The following is a 26,962-nucleotide window of genomic DNA, read 5'->3' as shown; positions in this document are numbered from 1 at the left end:
AGAAGAGTAGGGTTCCCAAGTCACCTGTCCCCACCAACTTACCTAGATAACTTTCAAATAAGCCTGAAAACCTATGAATTCGCTCTGAGATTTAAAGAGAGAACATCTGGAATGCTACAGTGAGAAGAGTTTGCGCTTCTATCAAGGTAGGGAGAGGGGAAAAAAAAGAAATAAAAAAGCATCCAAGGGGGAGGGGCCCCGCAAGGACCCGAGCTAAGGCCGGGTGCGGAGAGCCTCCAGGACAGGAAAGCCCAGTCCCTGAGAAGCAGGGCTTTACCAACCTTCCCAGAGGGAAAGGCGCTCCTAGGGAGCTCGGGCAGGATCCCAGGAGGGCCAGGGATGCCCTCAGGCTCCCAGGGGCACTAATAGGAACTGGACTCTGGGGAGAGCACGTCACACACCGCGGGCGGAGCTCCCTAAAGGCCTGGAGCGCATGCCCCGTGGGGCCCAGGGAGCAGCTCCGGTGGCTCAGGTTGTGCCTTCACACTGAGGGGGATTTGCAGTCCCAGGAGCGTGATTCCAGCGGTGCAGGCCCCACAGCCCTGGCGCTGGGACCACGGCCCAGGATGCGGCACTCCCCCCAGGACAGGCATAGGCCTGGAGGACACAGTACAGCAAGGTCTCTCCTGCCGCATGGGCGGCCCCAAGCTGTGCAGATCTGCGCCCCACCGCCTCTGGAGCATCCAGGCCCCTGTGGACTGGGAACAGCGATAGTTACTGTGGGAGCTGACTCCAGAGATGGAAAGCTGGCTGCCACCACTGTTGTTCCTTCTGGTGTCACCTTGTACTTGGGACTGATCAGGGGCCTCACAGGATAAACAGCTCCCACTGAGCCTTGCACCTGGCAGGGGGCTGGGCAGCTCCCCCAGGTGAACACCCCTGAGAATCAGCACAGCAGGCCCCTCCCCCAGAAGACCAGCTGGAAGAACAGGGGAAGAGCAAGTTATTGACCAAACAGCGCTGGAAAGTTCCAGGGGAAGTCGAAGGATTTACAGTATATAGAATCAGAGGATACTCCCCCTTGTTTTTTCTTTTGTTTGCTTCCCCCACCCCCTTTTTTCCCCCCTTTTTTTCCTCTCTTTTTCTCCTTTTTCTACTACAACTTGTTTTTGGCCACTTTGCACTGAACAAAATGACTAGAAGGAAACACTCACCTCAAAAAGAAAGAATCAGAAATAGTCCTCTCCCACAGAGTTACAAAATTTGGATTACAATTCAATGTCAGAAAGCCAATTCAGAAGCACTATTATAAAGCTGCTGGTGGCTCTAGAAAAAAGCATAAAGGATTCAAGAGACTTCATGACTGCAGAATTTAGATCTAATCAGGCCAAAATTAAAAATCAATTAAATGAGATGCAATCCAAACTGGAGGTCCTAATGAAGGTTAACAAGGTAGAAGAACGAGTAAGTGACATAGAAGACAAGTTGATGGCAAGCAAGGAAACTGAGGAAAAAAGAGACAAACAAAAGATCATGAGGATGGGTTAAGGGAAATAAGTGACGGCCTCAGAAGGAAAAATCTAGGTTTAATTGGTGTTCCCGAGGGCGCCAAAAGGGACAGAGGTCCAGAAACTGTATTTGAACAAATCATAGCCGAGAACTTCCCTAACTTGAGAAGGGAAACAGGCATTCAGATCCAGGAGATAGAGAGATCCTCCCCTTAAAATCAATAAAAACTGCTCAACACCTCAACATTTAATAGTGAAACTTGCAAATTCCAGAGATAAAGAGAAGGTCCTTATAGCAGCAAGATAGAAGAAATCCATAACCTTTATGGGGAGAAGTATTAGGTTAACAGCAAACCTCTCCACAGAGACCTGGCAGGACATAAAGGGCTGGCAAGATACATTCAGGGTCCTATATTAGAAGAACATGTAGCCAAGACTACTTTATCCAGCAAGGCTGTCATTCAGAATAAAGGAGAGATAAAGAGCTTCCAAGATAGGCAGAAGCTGAAAGAATATGTGACCACAAAACCAGCTCTGCAAGAAATATTAAGGGGGACCCTGTAAAAGAAAGAGGAAGTCCAAGGAAACAATCCACAAAAACAGGGACTGAATAGGTATTATGATGACAATAAATTCATCTTTCTCTCTTTTTTAAAGATTTTATTTATTTATTCATAGACACAGAGAGAGAGAGAGAGAGAGAGAGAGAGAGAGAGGCAGAGACACAGGCAGAGGGAGAAGCTAGCTCCCTGCAGGGAGCCCAACGTGGGACTGGATCCCGGGTCTCCAGGATCACACCCCAGGCCGGAGGCAGTGCCAAACTGCTGCGCCACCAGGGCTGCCCTAAATTCATATCTTTCAATAGTAACTCTGTACGTGAACGGGCTTAATGACCCCAAAAAGGACACAGTGTTTCAGACTGTATAAAAAAGAAAGATCCATGTATTTGCTGTTTATAAGAGACTCATTTTAGACATAAGGACACCTACAGCCTGAAAATAAAAGGTTGGAGAACCATTTACCATTCAAACGGACCTCAAAAGAAAGCAGGGGTAGCCATCCTTATATCAGATAAATTAAATTTTATCCCAAAGACTGTAGTGAGAGATGAAGAGGGACACTATATCCTACTTAAAGGATCTATCCTACAAGAGGACTTAACAATCATGAATATTTATGCCCCGAATGTGTTAACTTCCAAGTATCTCAATCAATTAATAACTGAAGTTAAGACATACTTGGATAATAATACACTTATACTTGGAGATTCGAATACAGCGCTTTCTGCATTAGATAGATCTTCTAAGCACAACATCTCCAAAGAAAAAAGAGCTTTAAATGATACACTGGACCAGATGGATTTCACAGATATTTACAGAACTTTACATCCAAACTCAACTGAATACACATTCTTCTCAAGTGCACATGGAACTTTCTCCAGAATAGACCACATACTGGGTCACAAATCAGTTCTGAACCGATACCGAAGATTGGGATCATCCCCTGCATATTTTCAGACCATAATGCTTTGAAACTAGAACTAAATCACAAAGAGAAGTTTGGAAGGATTTCAAACATGAGGAGGTTAAGGACCATCCTGCTAAAAGATGAAAGGGTCAACCAGGAAATTAGGGAAGAATTTAAGAGATTCATGGAAACTAATGAGAATGAGGATACAACCATTCAAAATCTTTGGGATACAGCAAAAGCAGTCCTGAGGGGGAAATACATTGCAATACAAGCATCCATCCAAAAACTGGAAAGAACTCAAATACAAAATCTAACCTTATAACTAAAGGAGCTGGAGAAAAAACAGCAAATAAGTCCTACATCCAGCAGAAGAAGACAATTAATAAAGATTCGAGCAGAACCCAATGAAATTGAGACCAGAAGAACTGTGGAACAGAATAACAAAACCAGGAGTTGGTTCTTTGAAAGAATTAAGAAGATAGATAAATCATTAGCTAGCTTTATTAAAAAGAAGAGAAAAAAGACTCAAATTAATAAAATCATGAATGAGAAAGGAGAGATCACCACCAATACCATGGAAATACAAACGATTTTAAAAACTTATTGTGAGGAGCTATACGCCAAAAAATTAAGCAATCTAGAAGAAATGGACACATTTCTGGAAAACCACAGACTACCAAAACTGGAACAGGAAGAAATGGAAAACCTGAACAGGCCGATAACCAGGGAGGAAATTGAAGCAGTCATTCAAAACCTCCCAAGACACAAAAGTCCAGGGCCAGATGTCTTCCCAGGGGAATTCTACCAAATGTTTAAAGAAAAAACCATACCTTTTCTACTAAAGCTGATCAGAAAGATAGAAAAAAAGATGGAGTACTTCCAAACTCATTCTCTGAGGCCAGCATCACCCTAATTCCAAAACCAGACAAAGACCCCCACCGAAAAGGAGAACTATAGACCAATATCCCTGATGAACATGGACGAAAAATTCTCAACAAAATACTAGCCAATAGGATCCAACAATACATTAAGAAGACTATTCACCATGACCAAGTGGGATTTATCCCCGGGATGCAAGGCTGGTTCAACACTCATAAAGTAATCAATGTGATTGATCATATCAGCAAGAGAAAAAACAAGAACCATAGGATCTTCTCAATAGATGCAGAGAAAGCATTTGGCAAAATACAGCATCCATTCCTGATCAAAACTCTTGGGAGTGTAGGGATAGAGGGAACATTCCTCAGCATCTTAAAAGCCATCTACAAAAAGCCCACAGCAAATATCATTCTCAATGGGGAAACACTGGGAGCCTTTCCCCTAAGATCAGGAACATGACAGAGATGTCCACTGTTACCACTGCTATTCAACATAGTATTAGAAGTCCTAGCCTCCGTCAGCAATCAGGCAACAAAAGGAATTAAAAGGCATTCAAATTGGCAAAGAAGTCAAACTCTCCCTCTTTGCAGATGACATGGTACTCTACATAGAAAACCCAAAGACTTCACCCATGATTGCTAGAACTCATACAGCAATTCAGCAGTGTGGCAGGATACAATACCAATCCCCAGAAATCAGTGGCATTTCTATGCACTAACAATGCGACTGAAGAAAGAGAAATTAAGGAGTCAATCCCAATTACTACTGCACCAAAAGCATAAGATACCTAGGAATAAACCTAACCAAATAGGTAAAGGATCTATACCTTAAAAACTACAGAACACTTCTGAAGGAAATTGAAGAGGACACAAAGAGATGGAAAACTATTCCATGCTCATGGATTGGAAGAATTAATATTGTTAAAATGTCAATGTTACCGAGGGCAATTTACACGTTCAATGCAATCCCTATCAAAATACAATGGATTTTCTTCAGAGAGTTGGAACAAATCATCTTAAGATTTGTGTGGGATCAGAAAAGACTCCAAATAGCCAGGAGAATATTAAAAAAGAAAACCATAGCTGGTGGCGTCACAATGCCAGATTTCAGGTTGTACTACAAAGCTGTGATCATCAAGATAGTGTGGTACTGGCACAAAAACAGACATAGATCAGTGGAACAGAATAGAGAATCCAGAAGTGGACCCTCAACTTTATGGTCAACCAATATTTGACAAAGGAGGAAAGACTATCCACTGGAAAAAAGACAGTCTGTTCAATAAATGGTGCTGGGAAACTTGGACATCCACATGCAGAAGAATGAAACTTGACCATTCTCTTACACTACACAAAGATAAACTCAAAATGGATGAAAGATCTAAATGTGAGACAAGATTCCATCAAAATCCTAGAGGGAACACAAGCATCAGGGATATTGGTCTATAATTCTCCATTTTGGTGTGGTCTTTGCCTTTACCAATACCTCTCATCCTTGTTGGTAATATCTTACTCAATTCTGTTTTATCTTTTTCTGTGTTTTAGTTTCTAAAAAATTCATAATTTCTATATTTTCTTATTTTACTTAGTTTCTTATAAAAGTGTTAATGTACTGCATATTCCTTTACAATGTGCTTTTCAGTTAACATATTTTAGAATTAATTTCCTATGAGTTTGCCAATATATCTTCTTTAGTTTTTATAGATACATTGTGTGGATGTGGCAATGTTCATTAAACCTATCTTCTATCTATGAGCATTTAGGAACTTTATATTATTTTTCATTTAAAATAAGCCTGAGGGGTGCCTGGGTGGTTCAGTCAGTTAAGTGTCGACTTTGACTCAGCCATGATCTCAGTGTCTGGAGAATTAGACTCCCTGCTCAGTGGGGCTCCCTGCTCAGTGGGAAGCCTGCTTCTCCTTCTCCTTCTGTTACTCCTCCTGTTTGTGATCTCTGTGTGTCAAATAAATAAAATATTTAAAAGTAAAATAGAATAAATCTGAAATGAATTATACATATGTATTTTTGTGTTCTTGGATATGTAGTATAAGAGTAAATTACCAAAGGTGGGCCTGAGTAGGGTTTTGATTAAAAATTTAGTTCTTCAATAGATGTAGAAATGTTCAGATTATGCCTTTTCCTTGAGTAAGATTTAGTAGCTTGTGTCTTGTATAGAATTTGTCCACTATATGTAAGTGATCAAAATTGTGAACATAAAGTTCTTCTTCATATTCATTTTTTATCTTTTTTCTGGGCCCTTTAAAATTTTAAACTTTACACTCAGTAAAATTGCCCTTTTTGGAGGTGTACAATTCTGTGAGTTTCAACATCTGTATATATTAATTTAACCTCCACAGCAATCAGGAAACAGAACTGTTTCCTCATAAAAAAATTCCCTTGTGTTGCCCTTTGTCTTCAACCCCTAATACGTAGCAATCACTGATCTGTTCATCTTGGCATTTTTGCGTTTTCCAGAATCCATGAAAATGGAATTGTGCAGTTTTAACACTGACTTCTACTTAGCCCAAGGCACTTGTTCTTCATCCATGCTGTTACCTGTATCAGCAGTTCAGTTCTTTATATTGTAAATAGTCAACTGATTAGGGATCCTAATTACTTATGAAAAATCTCTTACCTTTGTTATATAACATGTGTTTGTTCTGTTCTGTGTTTTTTTTTCTTTTTTCTTTTTTTAATAATACATTTATTTTTTATTGGTGTTCAATTTGCCAACATACAGAATAACACCCAGTGCTCATCTGGTCAAGTGCTCCCCTCAGTGCCCGCCACCCAGTCACCCCCACCCCCTGCTCTCCTCCCCTTCCACCACCCCTAGTTCATTTCCCAGAGTAAGGAGTCTTTATGTTCTGTCTCCCTTTCTGATATTTCCTACCCATTTCTTCTCCCTTCCCTTATATTCCCTTTCACTATTATTTATATTCCCCAAATGAATGAGAACATATAATGTTTGTCCTTCTCTGATTGACTTATTTCACTCAGCATAATACCCACCAGTTCCATCCACGTTGAAGCAAATGGTGGGTATTTGTCATTTCTAATAGCTGAGTAATATTCTATTGTATACATAAACCACATCTTCTTTATCCATTCATCTTTTGATGGACACCGAGGCTCCTTCCACAGTTTGACTATTATGGACATTGCTGCTAGAAACATCGGGGTTCAGGTGTCCTGGCATTTCATTGCATCTGTATCTTTAGGGAAAATCCCCAACAGTGCAATTGCTGGGTCGTAGGGCAGGATACATCCACAAAGGCAAAAGAAACAAAAGCAAAATGAACTATTGGGACTTCATCAAGATAAGCAGCTTTTGCACAGCAAAGGATACAGTCAACAAAACTCAAAGACAATCTACAGAATTGGAGAAGATATTTGCAAATGACCTATCAGATAAAGGGCTAGTATCTAAGATCTATAAAGAACTTATTAAACTCAACACCAAAGAAACAAATAACCCAATCATGAAATGGGCAAAAGACATGAACAGAAATCTCACAGGGAAGACATAGACATGGCCAACAAGCACATGAGAAAATGCTCTGCATCACTTGCCATCAGGGAAATACAAATCAAAACCACAATGGGATACCAACTCACACCAGTGAGAATGGGGCAAATTAACAAAGCAGGAAACCACAAATGTTGGAGAGGATGCAGAGAAAAGGGAACCTTCTTACACTGTTGGTGGGAATGTGAACTGGTGCAGCCACTCTGGAAAACTGTGTGGAGGTTCCTCAAAGAGTTAAAAATAGACCTGCCCTACGACCCAGCAATTGCACTGTTTGTTTTTTTTTCCAAGGATTTTATTTATTTATTCATGAGACAGTGAGAGAGAGAGAGAGAGAGAGAGAGAGAGAGAGAGGCAGAGACATAAGCAGAGGGAGAAGCAGGCTCCGTGCAGGGATCGTGTTGTGGGATTCAATCCCGGGACTCTGGGATCATGCCCTGGGCCAAAGGCAGGCACTAAACCGCTGAGCCACCCAGGCATCCCTGTTCTGCTTTTTATTTTTTTATTATTTTATTTTATTTCATTTTTTGGTATATTTTTTTATGGGTTTCGATTTGCCAACATATAGCATAACACCCAGTGCTCATCCCATCAAGTGCCCCCTCAGTGCCCATCACCCAGTCCCTCAACCTCCCACCCACCTCCCCTTCCACTACCGCTTGTTCATTTCCTGAGTTAGGAGTCTTTCATGTTCTGTTACCCTCACTGATGTTTCCCACTCATTTTCTCTCCTGTCTCCTTTATTCCCTTTCACTATTTTTTTTTTCCTTTCACTATTTTTAAATTCATGTTTGTCTTCATTTGCGTTTGTATTTTCTCCTTTCTTTTAATATTCTCATCTTGGTGGATATAAAGTGGCATGTTATTATGGGTTTGGATTTATTTCTCTAATGACTAATGATATTAAGCATCTTTTCACATGCTTGTTGGACATCTGTACAACTTCTTTGAAGAAATATCTATTCAAGTCCTTTGCCTATTTTTATATTGGATTGTTCATCTTTTGTTGTTAAGTTGTAAGAGTTCTTTATATATTCAAGATACAAGCCTTTTATTATATGATATTTTCTTTCTTTCTGTAGATTGTGTTTTAACTTTCTTGTTAATGCCCTCTATGCACAGAGGTTTTTCATTTTAATGACATCAGATTTATTTATTACTTTATTGCTTGTGTTTTGGTGCCATATGTTTACTAAACTAAACCCAAAGTCATGAATATTTGCCTCCATGTTTTCTTTCTAAGAGTTTTTTTAAAAAAGTAATTGTATTTATTTAGGGTTTTGATCTATTTTAAAAAAGTTAATACTTATACATGTTGTAAGGGAAGAGTCCCAACTAATTCTTTTGCGTGTATATATCGCTTGTGGAAATTAGTTTTTTTTCTAATGTAATTATCTTGGAATCCTTGTCAGAAGCTAGTTAGCCATTACTCATAGTTGTATTATTTTGATCTATATGTCTGTCCTTCACCAGCATCAGTCTTATGAACACAGGATGTTTTCCCATTTATTTAGGTCTTCTTTAATTTCTTTCAGTGATAGTTTGTAATAGCATACAAGTCTTTCAGATCTTACTAAGTTTATTCATAAGCATTTCATTCCTGTGATGCTATTGTAAATGGAACTGTTATCTCAAAATCCTTTTTAGTTGTTCATTACTAGTAGATAGTATACTATTGATTATTGTATGTTCACCTGGTATCTTGCAACTTTGCTGAATTCTTTTATTGGTGTTAACATTGTTTTGGGCAGGATCCTTAGGATTTTCTATTAATAAGATCATGTCATCTGTGAGTAAGAGTACTTTTAGTTCTTCCTCTCTATTTTGCCTTATCACTTTATCTTGCTTAACTTCTAAGGATTTAACTTCACATATGTACAGTGTTGAGTAGAAGTGGAGTATTGAACACGTTTATCTCTCACCTTCCTGTCCATCATTCTTGCCACCACAGTCTCCTCTGTAGCCACACCAAGGACTCTGGCATTTCTTTTATTATTCTTTCTTAGAATTTTCATCTCTTTGCATACATCTGCTTTTTCTGTTGTATACTTCTTCCACTAAAGCACTTAATATGTTGATCAGTTTTTTAAAAATTCCTGGTCTGAGGAATCAGACCAACATCTTTGTCAAATCAGAGTCTAATTTGGATGCTTGTTCATTCTCTTCAAACTGTGTTCTTTGCCCTTCAGTATGCCTTGTAATTTTTGTTAAAAGATGGATAATAAGGGCACCTGGAGGACTTAGTCAGTTAAGCGTCTGACTCTTTATTTTGGCTCAAGCCATGATCTTGGGGTCCTGAGGTTGAGCTTTTCATTGGGTTCTGTGCTTAGTGGGGAGTCTGCTTGGGATTTTCTTTTTCCTTCTTCATCTGCCCTTCCCCGCTCATACTTTCTCTTACTCTCTCTCAAATAAATAAATAAAATCTTAAAAAAAAAAGATGAATATGAGGTACTGGATAAAAGGAAAAGGAATTGCAGTGAATAGGCCTTTAGTGATATAGAGGAAAGATGCAGAGTCCTATGACTAGGCCTCAATCATTTGATAAGCTTGTACCCATGGACTATGAACTCCATCAGTGCTTCTCAGTTTTTTGCTCTGCTTAGATAGGACAGGATGGCTGGGGGGGGGGGGCTGGAGCTAGGTATTTCCCTTCCCCCTAGGTAAGTTAGGCTCTGCTAAAATAGTTTCTCATGAAGGAAGGCCTGATTAAGAATAGAATGTCAAAATGGCTCCTTTCCCCCCTCTCTCTCTCCTAAAGGAGATTTTTCTGATATTCACTGTGAAGAACTGACAGGGCTCCCAAAGGTAAAACTCACAAAAGCTTGGGGACTCCTCAATGACTTGATCCCCTGGAGTTTTTAACCCACATATCTGTCTGTGCTGGGCCTTGACATTTCATCAGTTACACAGTTCAGGTTTTCCCAGTTCTGGTTCCCTTGGGGGTTACTGCTTAGGGTTTCTGTTTCATTAAATACTCTGTACCTGCCTGTCCATCTCTCCAATTGTGGGGGCAGTGGTTCACTCTGTAACCTCACATCTGTGAAAGATCTAAGAAGAATGGACCATTTTTCAGTTCACTTCTTTACTCCTTATTAGGATGGGGTGGTGACTTCTAAGCTCCTTACATGACAGACCAGAAACTAGAAAACAAACTTTATTTTTATATTGATGAATGTATTTCCCAATTTATATATCTTGCTGATTATTTCAGTGGAGATTTGCATGAAAGAGAATGGAGAAATAGGGCCACCATCCCAACCAATAGGTCTGTTTATGGCTTTAAAGCTTACTTTATGGACTTCTTGTGACTGTTTATTTTTATTTCAGTGACTACTAACTTTTAGTTGAATTTGGCTGTAGGAAGAGGCACATTGTATCATTACTTACTTTATTATCCTCTTGAACAGCCTAAATTTCAAAGTATCCATGAATAGCAAATAGTAACTCTCTCCAGAGAATGTCTATACATTTTTGTTGTTTAATTATAAAGTAGCTAGATAACTTTGTTCTAGTCACAATTGGGCACCTCAGATAACTGTCTCCTCTTTATTATGTTTCAGAGTATGGTGTCCAGTGGGATAACATCCTATCACCAGTGAACCCACATGATAGCCTTATTTTTGCTCATATTATGGGAATGCTATTATTTGATGCTTTCTTGTATGGTCTTATGACCTGGTATATAGATGCTGTCTTTCCAGGGAAGTATGGTGTGCCCAAGCCATGGTTTTTCTTTGTGCAGGTAAGTTCTAATGCTTCTGTTATTGAGAGAAACCCCAGTTCTTAAATATTTAGTTTGTCTAACAGTGAACATTATTACCTTAAACACTCTCCCTGTGGTGCTCCACTCTTATGGTACTAATACAGTTTTTATTCTTTCGCTTTTTTACAATTCTTTCTCAATTAAAGCCACTACAAGTTAACTTTGTAACATGTATAATAGAATCAAATGGCTTTCTACAGAAAAAAACTCCATCCAAATGAATATGTGGTGAGTTCCTTAGGTCCTAGTGAGGAGGGGTTGAATTGTGTCTCATATCACCATCTGCTTTATTCCCCTATTAGCCCAAATTACTTAGAATCAAAGCCATAGCAAAGTGAGGAGCATTTCTATATTATCCTCTATTTTCAGTCCCCCCTTTTTTATCATTATATGGTTCAAAGCAAGTGGTTCCCAAAATTTTTAGTCTCAGAACTCCTTTTACTCTTAAAAATTATTGAGCACCCAAAAGAGCTCGTTTAATAGGGATTTTATCTATCAGTATTAACCATATTTGGAAATTAAAACTGAGAAATTTGTTTCTTTTTTAAAAAATATGTAAGTTTGCCAACATACAGTATAACACCCAGTGCTAATCCACTATGTGCCCTCCTTAATGCCTGTCACCCAGGTAACCCATTCCTCAAACTCTCCTTCCCTTCTGCAACCCATTGTTTGTTTCCCAGAGTTAGGAGTCTCTTATGGTTTGTCTTCCTCTCTAATTTTTCCCCATTCAGTTTCCCTGCTTTCTCTTACAGTCCCTTTCACTATTTCTTATATTCCATATATGAGTGAAACTATATGATGATTGTCTTTCTCCAATTGACTTATTTCACTCTGCATAATAACCTCCAGTTCCATCCATATCAAAGCTAGTGGTGGGTATTCATCCTTTCTGATAGTTGAGTAATATTCTATGGTATATAAATATACCACATCTTCTTTGTCCATTCATCTGTCAAAGGACACTGTGGCTTCTTCCACAGTTTGGCTATTGTGGACATTGCTGCTATAAGCATTGGGGTACAAGTATCCTGGCATTTCACTACATCTGTATTTTTGAGGTAAATACCCAATAGTGTAATTGTTGGGTCATAGGGTAGCTCTATTTTTAACTTCTTAAGGAACCTCCACACTGTTTTCTAGAGTGGCTGTACCAGTTTGCGTTCCCACCAGCAGTGCAAGAGAGTTCTGCTTTCTCCACCTCCTTTCCAACATTTGTTGTTTCCTGTCTTGTTAATTTTCTCCATCTCACTGGTGTGAGGTGGTATCTCATTGTGGTTTTGATTTGTATTTCCTTGATGGGAAGTGATGTGGATAATTTTTCATGTGCTTGCTGGCCATGTGTAGGACTTCTTTGGAGAAATGTCTGTTCATGTCTTCTGCCCATTTCATGACTGGATGTTTTTTTCTTGGTGTTGAGTTTGAGAAGTTCTTTATCTTCTTGATGAGATACTAGCCCTTTATCTAGTATGTCATTTGCAAATATCTTCTCCCATTCTGTAGGTTGTCTTTTAGTTTTGTTGACTGTTTCCGTTGCTGTGCAGAATCTTTTAATCTTTTTTAAAAATATTTTATTTATTTATTAATGAAACACACAGAGAGAGAGAGAGAGAAAGAGAGAGTGAGAGAGAGACATAAGCAGAGGGAGAAGCAGGCTCCATGTGGGGAGCCCGATGTGGGACTCAATCCCGGGTCTCCAGGATCAGGCCCTAGGCTGAAGGTGGTACTAAACCGCTGAGCCACCCGGGCTGCCCAGAATCTTTTAATCTTGATGAAATCCCAACAGTTCTTTTTTTTTGCTTCTGTTTCCCTTGGTTTCATAGACGTGTCTAGCAAGAAGTTGCTATTGCCAAGTTCAAAAAGGTTGTTGCCTGTGTTCTCCTCTAGGATTTTGATGGATTTTTGTCTCAGATTTAGATCTTTTCAACCATTTTATTTATCTTTGTGTATGGTGTAAGAAAATGGTCCAGTTTCATTCTTCTGCATGTAGCTATCCAATTTTCCCAATGCATTTATTGAAGAGACTGTCTTTTTTTCCAGTGGTATTCTTTCCTGCTTTGTTACAGATGATTTGACCATAGATTTGAGGGTCCATTTCTGGGTTCTCTATCCTGTTCCATTGATCTATGTATCTGTTTCTGTGCCAGTACCATATTGTCTTGATCACAGCTTTGTAATACAGCTAGACGTTCAGAATTGTGCTGCCTCCAGCTTTGGTATTCTTTTTCAACATTCCTCTGTCTATTTGGGGTCTTTTCTGGTTCCATACAAATCTCAAGATGATTTGTTCCAGCTCTGTGAAGAAAGCCCATAGCATTTTGATAGGGATTGCATTGAATGTGTAAATTGGTCTGGGTAACATTGACATTTTCACAATATTAATTCTTCCAATCCATGAGCATGGAATATTTTTCCATCTTTTTGTGTCTTCCTCAATTTCTTTCAGAAGTTTTCTGTAGTTTTTAGGGTATAGATTCTTTACCTTTTTGGGTAAGTTTATTCCAAGGTATCTTATTGTTTTGGGTGCATTTGTAAGTGGGATTGATTCCTTAATTTATCTTTCTTCAGTCTCATTGTTAGTGTATACAAATGCCACTGATTTCTGTGCGTTGATCTTGTATCCTTCCACATTGCTGAATTGCTGTATGAGTTCTAGAAATCTTGGTATGGAGTCTTTGGGTTTTCTATATACATTATCATGTTATCTCTGAAAAGTGAGAGTTTGACTCCTTCTTTGCCAATTTGAATGCCTTTTATTTCTTTTGTTGTCTGATTGCTGAGGCTGGGACTTCTAGTACTATGTTGAACAACAGTGGCGAGAGTGGACATCCTTGTCTTGTTCCTGATCTCAGGGAAAAGGCTTTCAGTTTTTCCTCATTGAGAATGATATTTGCTGTGGGCTTTCCATAAATAGCTTTTATTATATTGAGAAATGTTCCCTGGATCCCTACACTCTGAAGAGTTTTAATCAGGAATGGATGTTGTATTTTGTCAAATGCTTTCTCTGCATCTATTGAGAGGATCATATGGTTTTTTTGTCTTTTATTGATGTGATCTGTCACATTGATTGTTTTCTGAATGTTGAACCACTCTTGCATCCCAGGGATAAATCCCACTTGGACATGGTGAATAATCCTCTTAATGTACTGTTAGATCCTATTGGCTAGTATCTTATCAAGAATTTTTACATCCATGTTCATCAGGGATATTGGTCTATAATTATCCTTTTGGTCTCATTTTGGGATCAATGTAATGCTGGCCTCATAAAATGAGTGTAGACATATTCCCTCCATTTGTATCCTTTGAAACAGCTTTAGTAGAATACATGTTATTTCTTCTTTAAATGTTTGGTAGAATTCCCCTGGGAAGACATCTGGCCCTGGACTTCTGCTTCTTGGGAAGTTTTGATGAATACTTCAATTTCCTCACTGGTTATTGGCCTGTTCAGGTTTTCTTTTTCTTCCTGTTTCAGTTTTGGCAATTTGTATGTTTTGAGCAATGCATCCATTTCGTCCAGGTTGCCTAATTTTAGGGGGTTTAGTTACTCATACATTTTTTAAATCGTTTGTATTTCCTTGCTATTGGTTGTGATCTCTCCTCTTTCATTCATGATTTTATTAATTGAGTCTTTCCTCTTTTCTTTTTAGTAAGTCTGGGTAAAGGTTTATCTAGCTTAGTAATTCTTTCAAAGAACCAGCTCCTGATTTCGTTGATCTATTCTACAATTATTCTAGTCTCTGTTTCATTGAGTTCTGCTCTAATATTTGTTATCTCTCTTCTAATGCTTGGCTCAGGCTTTATTTGCTGTTCTTTCTTCAGTTCCTTTAGATGCAACATGGGCTTCTGTATTTGAGAATTTTCCAATTTTTTGAGGGAGGCTTTTATTGCAATGTATTTCAGTCTTAGGACTGCTTTTGCTATATCCCAAAGATTTTGAACAGTTGTGCTTTCATTTGCTTTAGTTGCCATGTTTCTTTTTAATTCTTCTCTGATTTCCTGGTTGACCCATTGATCTTTTAGTGGTATGCTCTTAAACCTCCAAGTGCTTGAGTTCCTTCCAATTTTCTTCTTGTGATTGAGTTCTAGTTTCCAAGCATTGTGGTCTGGAAATATGCAGGGAATAATCTCAGTCTTTTGGTATGGGATAAGACCTGATTTGTGACCCAGTATGTGGTCTAGTCTGGAGAAAGTTCCACATACACTTGAGAAGAATGTGTATTTTGTTGTATTAGGATGGAATGTTCTGTATATATCTGTGAAATCCATTTGGTTCAATGTGTCATTCAAGGCCCTTGTTTCTTTGATGATGTTCCGTTCAGAAAGCTGTCCGTTGCTGAGAGCACCATATTGAAGTCTCCTACTATTAATTGATAATTATTGATGTATCTCTTTACTTTGGTTATTAATTGATTGATAGACTTAGCAGCTCCCATATTAGGGGCATAAATATTCATAATTGTTAGGTCTTCTTGTTGGATAGACCTTTTAAATATGATAGAGTACCCTTCTTCATCTCTTATTATCATCTTTAGTTTAAAATCTAATTTATCTGATATGGGGATTGCTACTCCAGCTTTCTTTTGAGGACCATTTGCATGGTAAATGGTTCTCCACCCCCTCATTTTCAGTCTGGAGGTGTCCTTAGGTCTAAAATGAGTCTCTTGTAGGCAACATATAGATGGATCTTGCTTTTTTATTCAGTCTGATACCCTGTATCTTTTGATTGGATCATTCAGCCCATTCACATTCAGAGTAGCTATTGAAAGATACGAATTTAGTGTCATAGTATTACCTATACAGTCTCTGTTTCTGTAGATTGTTTCTTTGGGCTCCCTCCTTTATTTTCAGGGTCTCCCTTAATATTTCTTGCAGAACCGTTTTGGTGGTCACACATTCTTTCAGTTTCTGTCTTTCTTGGAAGCTCTTTATTTCTCGTATTCTGAATGACAGCCTTACTGGATAAGGTATTCTTAGCTGCATGTTTTTCTGGTTACTACCCTGAATATATCATGCCAGCCCTTTCTGGCCTGCCAGGTCTCTGTGGATAGGTCTGCTTTTGATCTGGTATTTCTCCCTGTATAAATTAGTGATCTCTTGTCTTGAGCTGCTTTTAAGATTTTTCGCTTTATCTCTGAAATTTGCAAGCTTCACTATTATATGTTAGGGTGTTGACTGATGTTTTTTGGGGTGAGAGGTTCTCTCTATCTCTTGGATATGAATGATTGTTCCCTTCCCCAGATTAGATAAGTTAGCTATGATTTATTCAAATATACTTTGTCACCCTCTCTCTCTCCATATCTTCTGGAATTCCAATAAGGCAAATATTATTCCTTCTCAAACTATCACTTACTTCCCAAAGCCTCTCCTTCTCATGAGTTCTCAGTTGTTTTTCTCTTTTTCCCTCAGCTTCCTTCCTTTCCATCAACTTCTCTTCTATGTCAGTCTCTCTTAACCCTAGCAGTTACAGCATCCAGCTTAGACTGCATCTCAGTTAAGGTATTTTTAATTTTGGCCTGATTAGATCTCAACTCTGCAGTAAGAGAATCTCTAGAGTCTTTTATGCTTTTATCAAGAGCCACTAATACTTTTATAATTGTACCCCTAAATTGTATCTCTGACGTGCTACTTAAATCCATATCCATTAGATCTGTGGGAGAGAGTATTACTTCTTGTCCTTTCTTCTTTGTGGTGAATTCTTCCTTCTAGTTATTTTGTCCAGTGCAGAATGGCTATATGAGCAAGTGGAGTCAAAAATATCAATCACAACCTAAGTAAAATACACCCTAGACAAATCTGAAGAGGTCAGGGACTAGACAGTAAAAGAAAAAGAAAAGAGAGAAAAAAAGACCATGAAAGTGAAAAACAAATTTAAAAAATAGTAAAACTTAAAAAATAAAAAGGTGAGGAAGAAGTGTAGGAGGAGAGAGAATGTTGTCTCACAGAGTGGACCAAGAAGGTGATCCTCTTGGTTATGAGTGTATTTTGTCTGTATGTTAGAAGGTGCTAAATTCCAAATTCATATATACCAGAAAAACTTATATAGAGAAACAACAGCAACCACAGAAATAAGAACAAGAAGGCAAAAGAGGGAGGTGGAATGGGAAGGAAGAGAGAATATAATCTCACAGAGTAGACCAACATGGTGCCCCACTTGTTTCTGAGTGTATTTTGGTCCGTTTGTTAGGAGGTACTAAATTCCAAAATTATAAAACAAAACAAGACAAAAAAACCCTATAATTTATATATCTACAAAAATTAAATTGAATATGTTGAATGGAATCCAAAAATGAAGAATATTACATATGACATATAATTGTAAAAATATGAAAGTTGAAAAGGAAAAAACTTAAAAATGAAGAATTGATAAAATATTGTAGTTAAGGCAGGAAAAAAGAAAATATATTGGAATTTTTTTAACCTGATAGATAATGAATCATAAGGAAAAAACCTTGAGTTATATATACTATTTTCTCTCAGTCCCAGAGCTTTCCAGTGCTGCTTGGTCAGTAAACGTGGTCTTCCCTTGTTCTTCCAGCTGTTATTCTGGGGGAGGGGGCTGCTGCACTGATTCTCAGGTGTCTGTGCCTCGGTGGAGATGCTCCACCCCTTGCCAGGTGCTGGGCTCATGTGAGTTGTTAGTCCTGTGAGGCCTTTGTTCCCTAGAGTCTGCACCTCTCCAAGGTGAAAGGAGAAAAAAAATGACTGAGGCTAGATCTCCAGTCCCAGAGCCAAGAGCTCCCCACATGTACCAGCCTGCAGTCTCTGAGTGCACACTGGTTTAGATCCTCTGGGGGCAGGTGTGGGGACACTGATTCGTACAAATTGAAGGGTGCCTAGTAGCAGGAGAGCTTTTGCCATTTTGTGTCCTCCCTGGTTTTGCCTGTTCTGGAGGGAATGGGGGATAGCCTGCTTCTGTCCGCTGAAGGGCTCTGGGGCAGAGAGCTCAGCTGCTGGAGTGTGCACCTGGACCATCTCTCTCAGATGCTCCAGGAGGGTTGCTGCATTCTAGTCCTTTACCATGATCCAACCAAGATTTGTGGTTTATGGCACAAGTTGAGCTTTCTCCTGGGTGCCCGTATCCTTACTATGTCACTGGGAATATTGAGACGTCACTTCCCCTCCTGTGATTCTGCCCTATTTCCCCACTGAGCACTTTTTAGGCAGGGAAGACACTTTCAAGAGAAGATTTCTAAAGTTCCTGATTGTGCGCTGTACCGCTTTCCTGCAGCGGCTTCCCAAGGCTCCCTCCTCTGCTATTTTATCTTCCATTATATCCTCTCCATTTCTCTTCTCCACACTCCTACCTCATAAGAAGTGGTCACTTTTCTCTCTGTAGCATTCCAACTATTCTCTCTTTACATCTCAGGTTGAATTCATAGGTATTCAGGATGGTTTGAAAGTTATCTAGGTAAGTTTGGGAGGCCAGATGGAAAAAGGACCCCTACTCTTCTGCCATCTTGCCTCCTCTTCTGAAACTGAGAAATTTAAAAAATATTTATCAACTTATTTAAATATATTACTAGTAAACCTATGACATGTTGAAATCAACATTTTGGTGAAAAATAGCTATTTTTCAATTTTTAAAAATATTAGTGAGTAAAGTAGCTTGTTTTATATTTTTCAAGTATCTTTTATATAAGCCTAATAGAAGTTAACTAGATTTTCATTGGAGAGTATATATCTGGCTCTGCATTCAATCTTTTGCATTATGTTGTTTCACCTAAAATATATGGAGAAAATACAGCCTCGTGCAGATATGTAGTTGAAAAAAGGAATATTTAAGTAGCCTTTTAAACATATTTGGGTATTCTTTGGTACTTCACCAAAAGTCAACTAATAATTTTCTAGCAGTTAGTTGAAGTTTGGAATCTGAAAACACATTAACAAACATTTCTTATTCTATTTTATAATAATATTCATTGATGTATCTTGTGATTTGAATAGATCTTTAACCATGCTTAAATTTATAAGATCATATTTTGGTTATTTGAAAAATATTGTTTCACTGTTAACATACCTTCCAAGTGATGACACATTTCCAAGTGATGACACATTTCATCATCCATTATCAAAGCATCACATTTATTACTGTCAACATGATGTCATCATGATAGTTTTTAAGAATTGGAAATTTGTCACAACAGTGGATATCAGTTTTTCAAAATTCTAATTTTCACTTAAATGTTCAAATTTTATTTTTAGCAGCATATATTGTTCTTTTCCTTGAAATGTTAATATCTCTTTATTAATTTTCAAGAAAATGTCTGCTACATATCTAAGTCTGAAGAACCGTAATACTTGTTTCTCATTCTTTCAGAGAAAAGTGATATTCCATGAAAAAAGAGGCTAGTTCATGACTCAAACAATGACACAGTAATTTTTCTCAGAGCTCCCATTATATTTCCATTTTCTATAGAAATGCTTTATTCATATTTCCCATTTCACCACACAGAATATTTAAAAAATCATATTCAAGGCATTCAATTCCAGGAGACACAAAATCTGATAGTAGACACAATATCAATGTCATAGAAAGGCAAATAATGTATTTTTTAAAGTATTTTTATGAAGAAGAATTTTGAACTCATAGACTCATTGAAAACGTGTTAGGAATCTCCAGGGGCTGGTCTGTATACTGCATATCCAAATAAAGAGACCTGACTTAGAGTAATCAAATACTTTTCGCGGAGTCATTTTATGTATTTATTTATTTTTAAATTTTATTTATTTATTTATTAATGAGAGACACAGAGAAGCAGAGACACAGGTAGAGGGAGAAGCAGGCTCCCCATGGGGAGCCTGATGTGGGGCTTGATCTCAGGACCCTGGGATCACCACCTGAGCCAAAGGCAGACACTCAACCACTGAGCCACCCAGGTGCCCCTCACTGAGCCATTTTAAAGTATATTTTCTTTTGTCTTTCTTCTTGACAGTGAGATTTTATTTTATTTTAAAGATTGTATTTATTTGTTTATTTGAAAGAGAGAGGGCACAAGTCAGGGGGAGGGGTAGAGGGAGAAGCAGACTCCCCACTGAGCAGGAAGCCTGATGCAGGGCTCAATCCCAGGACTCCAGGATCATGACTTGAGCTGAAGGCAGACATTTAACTGACTGAGCCATCCAGGTGCCCCTTGGAAAGTGAGATTTTTAAATAACACGTTTTGTGTTTATTGCATAGAAGTTCACATTCTAGGCAGTTTGCTTCCAAATTTTGTTTCAATATATGTGCTTCAACCCATCTTGAAACCAAAGTGAAATGAACTAAAGTGTTAAGAAGATTTAATTTTTCAGTGACATCATGATAATTATGGTTTTGGTCTTTTCTTAGAAATCCTACTGGTTTAATAAAGCTTTAAGCATTAAGAAGGAAGAAAGGCAAATTACTGATGCGATTAAAAGTGATTATTTTGAAGATGAACCTGTTGACTTGGTGGTTGGTATCAGGATTCAAAATCTATACAAGGTACTCTTATAAATCTCTTTTTCCTAATGCATCTGAAAGTTAATTTATAGTGTATAGTAAATGTTTTCACTGGCCATGGCCCTACCCTCCTACCATAAGATGTTAATAAAAGTTGTATTCAGCATATTAATTGACAAAGTAAAAATGACAGATATGCAAATAAAGTACAAATTCATGGGCTTCTTTATCCTTTCTTCAGAATGGAACCCAGCTTTGTCTTACAATAGCGATGTCTTTTACAGTACTTCCAGTATAAGAACTAATGTCTAGTTGGAACTGTGATGATGATTTGATGTGTACATAATTTATGTTCACAGTTGTGGTTTTACTTGTTCCACCAGTTATACATTTGGCTGAATTCTTCTTTGTCCAAGTATTTGGTGAGGAGTTGTTCCTGGATGTATTAGTTAATTTGGATCAATTAAGTACCCCTATGTAGGCCTTTATTTTTATAAATTTGTTCTTAGTACAGCTTTTTCTTGGTATGTTGTTTTTGTTTTCATTTGTCTTGAGCTATTTTCTAATTTCCTGTTTTGATTTCTTCTTTGACCTAATGGTTGTTTAAGAATGTTTTATTCACTTTTCATGTATTTGTGAATTTTTCCAATTTCCCCTTTTTATTGACTTTTAGTTTTATTTTATTATAGTCAGAAAAGATCTGTAAAATCATTTCAATCCTCTTAAATTTAAGACTTACTGTGAGACCCAGTGTGTGATCTATCCTAAAGAATATTTCAGGGATCCCTGGGTGGCGCAGCGGTTTGGCGCCTGCCTTTGGCCCAGGGCGCGATCCTGGAGACCCGGGATCGAATCCCACGTCGGGCTCCCGGTGCATGGAGCCTGCTTCTCCCTCTGCCTGTGTCTCTGCCTCTCTCTCTATCTCTCTGTGACTATCATAAATAAATAAAAATTAAAAAAAAATTTAAAAAAAAAAAAGAATATTTCACATGCACTTGAAAAGAACAAGTATTCTGTTGTGTAGAGTTTTCTCTATATCTCTGTTAGATGTTTGGTATGTTTAAGACTGCTGTTGTCTTATTGATTTTCTGTTTGGATGATCTATCCATTATTGAGAGTGGGCTATTAGGGCACCTGGGTGGCTTGGTCAGTTAAATGTCTGTTTCGGTTCAGGTCATGATCCCAAGTCTTGGGACCCAACGGTGCATTGGGCTCTCTCCTCACCAAGGAGTCTGCTTCTGCTTCTCCCTCTGCTCCTTCTTCTGCTCTTGCTCTCTCTCTCTCTCTCTAAAATAAAATTTTAAAATCTTTTTTAAAAAAGAAAGTGGGCTATTGATGTCTCTTACTGTTATGACTATTTTGCTGCCTATTTCTTCCTTCAGATATGTTGATATTTGCTTTATATATTTAGATGGCTTGATGTTGGTTACATGTATACTTAAAATTGCAGTGTCTCTGGTTGAATTGATTCTTCTACCATAATATAATCATCTTCTTTGATTTTTGTAACTTTTTGACTTAACATCTAATTTATTTGATAGAAGTATAGCCACTTCTTTCTTTTGGTTACCATTTGCACGACATATTTTTCCATCCCTTCACTTTTAACCCGTGTGTATGCTTAAATATATGTAAATCTTTTATAGACAGCATTTGGTTGGGTCTTTTTTTTAAAAGTACATTCAGTCATTCTAGGTCTTTTGATTGGTGAATTTAATCCATTTACATTTAAAGTAACTATTGATAAGTCAGGTTTTACTATTGCCACTTTGTTAATTGTTTTCCAACTGTTTTATGATTGTCTTGTCCTCTCTTCCTTTGCTTTTTTTTTTTTTTTTTTTTGGTTTGATGATTTTTTTGGTGCTGTTATGCTTTGATTTTTCTCTTTTCTTTTATGTGCCTATTACACATTTTTTTTGTCATTACCCTGAAGCTGTATTGAATCTTATAATTATGACATCTATTTTAAGCTGGTAACACCTTAATCTTAATTGCATCCAACAGTTCTACACTTTTATTCCCTCTCGACACTTTATTAATGTCAGTATTTACTTCTTTCTGTATTGTGTATCCACTAACAAATTTTGCAACCATAGTTACTCTTAACTCATTTTGTGTTTGTTTAATACCATTTCAAAGTGATTATACACCACTATTATGGTATTATTATATTCTATGTTTGTCTGTATATTTACTTTTACTGATGAGATTTGTATTTTCATATGCTTTTGTGTGGTTCTTTAACATCAACTCATCTCAAAAGGAAAATTTCCTTTATCACCTCTTGTAAGGCAGGTCTAATGGTCATAAACTTGCTCAGCTTTTGTTTTAACAGAGAAAGTCTTTACTTCTCCTTTGTTTTTCAAGGACGGTTTTACTAAGTATTGTTGGTTCGCAGTTTTTTCCTTGGTGCTTGGAATATATCATCCTATTGTCTCCTGGCCAGATAGGAAATCCACTGATAGTCTTATATGGATTACCTTGTACATGATGACTTAGTTTGCTTTTGGAGCTTTGAAAATTCTCTTTGTCTTTAACCTTTGACAATGTAATCATAATGTGGCTTTATGTAGACCTCTTTGGTTCAACCTATTTGGGCATTTTTAAGCTTTATGAATCTAGATGTTCATTTCTATCCCCAGATCTGGGAAATTTTCAGCCATATTTTCTTCAAATAACCTTTCTGACTCCTCTATCTGTTCTTACTTTTGTGGCTCTTAATGAATATGTCATTTCTTTTCATGTTATCTTATATGTCCCATAGTATTTCTTCCCTATTTTTCATTTTTCTTTTTGTTCCTCTGACTGGATAATTCCAAATGACCTGTATTTGAGTTCACTAAGTCTCTCTTCAGCTTGATTGAGTCTGTCATTGAAGCTTTCTATTTAATTCTTTTTCCAATTCAGTCATTGTATTCTTCAGCTGTAGGATTTTTGTTTTCTCATGGCTTCTCTCTTTTTGAACTTCTCATTTGTTTATGTATTTTTGTTTAGTTGTCTACCTGAGTTCTTAGTTCACTAAGCTTTTTTCTTTTGTATGATTATTTTGAATTTTTGTCAGGCAGTTTATAATCTGTTTCTTTAGGCTTAGTTACTGGAGCTTTATTAGTTTCCCTTAGTGGTGTCATGTTTCCTTAATCTTTCATGATCCCTGTAACTTTGCCTTGGTATCTTGCACATTTAAGATATCTCTTCCATTTTTTACAAACTGCCTTTGGCAAGAAAAGACATTTATCAGTCCGCCTAAACTGGATACTGGGTGGGCCAGCTTGTGGGACCCATGGGCAAATGTGGCTTACTATTGGAGCCCATAGAGTGTGCCATTGTATGATAGCTGCAGAGTATATTGTTAGACAGGGCCTGTTGCTGGTGCTCTGCAGTCTAGTGGGACTATAGTCTAGTGGGGCTGGCTAGTGGGGCTTTTTGGTCATGGAAGGGGGCCTGGTCTCCGCATTCCCACATGATTGCTGGGAGGGGCTCTGTTTCACAGGATCAGCTGGTGGGCCTCGGTATTCAGGAGGATCTATCAGTGGAGACATGTGACTGGGCAGGGATGTCTGATGGAACTACCACTGTGGAACTACCACTGAGATACACTAGTGCCACCACCTTGGTCCCAGCTCTTTCTGGTGGTCTAGCTGTTTTAGTTCCCCTGGCATTCCATGTAAGGCAAGACACAAGTGGGAAAGACAGAAATCTGGGGAAGTTGGATGTCTGCCTCTTTCTCTCTTTTTGCCACTGGAGAAATTGTGGGCTTGAAGGGATCTTTATTGATGCTTTTCTATGTTGGCTTGGAGGAAAAGCAATGTGGGCAGAACAAAACTGCTTCTCTTTCCCTCAGTTTCTGTGCTCTACCAGGGTGCTATAACCTTACCCCTGGGCTCCAGAAATCTCACAATGCCATTCTTCTTCATGAGTAGTTGCTAAATCTGTTTATGTGTGGGGGAGAGCTAGAGCTGAGGACCTTTTATTCTGACATCTTGCTGACATCATCTGAAAATGCCTCTCCTTATCCCTGATAGTTTTCCTTGTTCTGAAATCTATTTTGTCTGAAATTAATATAGCTACTCCATATTAGTAATTTTTGTACCACGATATATCTCTCTCCATACTTTTAATTTTAATCTATGTCTTTTAAGTAGATTTCTTATAGATGATATGTAGTTGCATCTTTTTTTGTCATTGCATCTTTTCTTTTAATTTATTTTTTTATTGGTGTTCAATTTGCCAACATATAGAATAACACCCAGTGCTCATCCCATCAAGTGCCCCCCTCAGTGCCCGTCACCCAGTCACCCCCACCCCCTGCCCACCTCCCCTTCCACCACCCCTAGTTCATTTCCCAGAGTTAGGAGTCTCTCATGTTCTGTCTCCCTCTCTTATATTTCCCACTCATTTTCTCTCCTTTCCCCTTTATTCCCTTTCACTATTTTTTATATTCCCCAAATGAATGAGACCATATAATGTTTGTCCTTCTCTGATTGACTAACTTCACTCAGCATAATACCTTCCAGTTCCACCCATGTTGAAGCAAATGGTGGGTATTTGTCGTTTCTAATGGCCGAGTAATATTCCATTGTGTGTATATATATATATATATATATATATATATCTTCTTTATCCATTCATCTTTTGATGGACACAGAGGCTCCTTCCACAGTTTGGCTATCGTGGACATTGCTGCTATAAACATCGGGTGCAGGTGTCCCGGCGTTTCATTGCATCTGTATCTTTGAGGTAAATCCCCAGCAGGGCAATTGCTAGGTCGTAGAGCAGATCTATTTTTAACTCCTTGAGGAACCTCCACACAGTTTTCCAGAGTGGCTGCACCAGTTCACATTCCCACCAAGAGTGCAAGAGGGTTCCCCTTTCTCCACATCCTTTCCAACATTTGTTGTTGCCTGCCTTGTTAATTTTCCCCATTCTCACTGGTGTGAGGTGCGATCTAATTGTGGTTTTGATTTGTATTTCCCTGATGGCAAGTCATGTGGAGCATTTTCTCATGTGCGTGTTGGCCATGTCTATGTCTTCCTCTGTGAGATTTCTGTTCATGTCTTTTGTCCATTTCATGATTGAGTTGTTTGTTTCTTTGGTGTTGAGTTTAATAAGTTCTTTATAGATCTTAGATACTAGCCCTTTATCTGATATGTCATTTGCAAATATCTTCTCCCATTCTATAGATTGTCTTTTAGTTTTGTTGACTGTATCCTTTGCTGTGAAAAAGCTTCTTATCTTGATGAAGTCCCAATAGTTCATTTTTGCTTTTGTTTCTCTTGCCTTCGTGGATGTATCTTGCAAGAAGTTACTGTGGCAGAGTTCAAAAAGGATGTTGCCTGTGTTCTCCTCTAGGTTGTTGATGGAATCTTGTCTCACATTTAGATCTTTCAACCATTTTGAGTTTATCTTTGTGTATGGTGTAAGAGAATGGTCACGTTTCATTCTTCTGCACATTGCTGTCCAAGTTTCCCAGCACCATTTATTGAAGAGACTGTCTTTCTTCCAGTGGATAGTCTTTCCTCCTTTGTCAAATATTAGTTGACCGTAAAGTTGAGGGTCCATTCCTGGATTCTCTATTATGTTCCATTGATCTATGTGTCTGTTTTTCTGCCAGTACCACACTGTCTTGATGATCACAGCTTTGTAGTGCAACCTGAAATCTGGCATTGTGATGCTCCTAGCCATGGTTTTCTTTTTTAGTATTCCCTTGGCTATTCAGGGTCTTTTCTGATTCCACACAAATCTTTTTTTTTTTATATAATAAATGTATTTTTTATTGGTGTTCAATTTGCCAACATACAGAATAACACCCAGTGCTCATCCTATCAAGTGCCCCCTCAGTGCCTGTCACAAATCTTAAGATAATTTGTTTCAACTCCCTGGAGAAAGTCCATGGTATTTTGATAGGGATTGCATTAAACATGTAAATTGCCCTGCGTAACACTGACATTTTCACAATATTAATTCTTCCAAACCATGAGCAAGGAATATTTTTCCGTCTCTTTGTGTCTTCCTCAATTTCTTTCAGAAGTGTTCTATAGGGATACCTGGGTGGTGCAGCAGTTTGGCGCCTGCCTTTGGCCCAGGGCGCAATCCTGGAGACCCAGGATCGAGTCCCACATCGGGCTCCGAGTGTATGGAGCCTGCTTCTCCCTCTGCCTGTGTCTCTGCCTCTCTCTCTCTCTCTCTCTCTCTTTCTCTCTCTCTCTCCCTCTCTCTCTCTCTATGTGTGGCTATCATATATAAATAAAAATTAAAAAAAAAGAAGTGTTCTATAGTTTTTAGGGTATAGATCCTTTACCTCTTTGGTTAGGTTTATTCCTAGGTATATTATGCTTTTGGATGCAATTGTAAATGGGATTGACTCCTTAATTTCTCTTTCTTCAGTCTCATTGTTAGTGTATAGAAATGCCACTGACTTCTGGCCATTGATTTTGTATCCTGCCACATGCCAAATTG

The 26,962-nt window shown here is 38.2% G+C and overlaps 1 protein-coding gene across 1 annotated transcript in view; it reads left to right on the top strand.

Annotated features, from left to right (window-relative positions):
- LOC112908326 (phospholipid-transporting ATPase ABCA3-like) overlaps window positions 1-26,962 on the top strand; it is a 114,447-nt gene that overhangs the window by 44,830 nt on the left and 42,655 nt on the right. The window contains exons 5-6 of the mRNA XM_072751293.1: window positions 10,883-11,064; window positions 20,414-20,548. Of these exons, the coding sequence (XP_072607394.1) occupies window positions 10,883-11,064; window positions 20,414-20,548 (317 nt within the window). The remainder of the gene's footprint in view (window positions 1-10,882; window positions 11,065-20,413; window positions 20,549-26,962) is intronic.

The sequence above is a fragment of the Vulpes vulpes genome, chromosome 3 (assembly GCF_048418805.1).
Source record: "Vulpes vulpes isolate BD-2025 chromosome 3, VulVul3, whole genome shotgun sequence".
In the NCBI taxonomy this organism is placed as follows: Eukaryota; Metazoa; Chordata; class Mammalia; order Carnivora; family Canidae; genus Vulpes; species Vulpes vulpes.
This window is presented reverse-complemented; position numbering and strand designations above follow the sequence as displayed.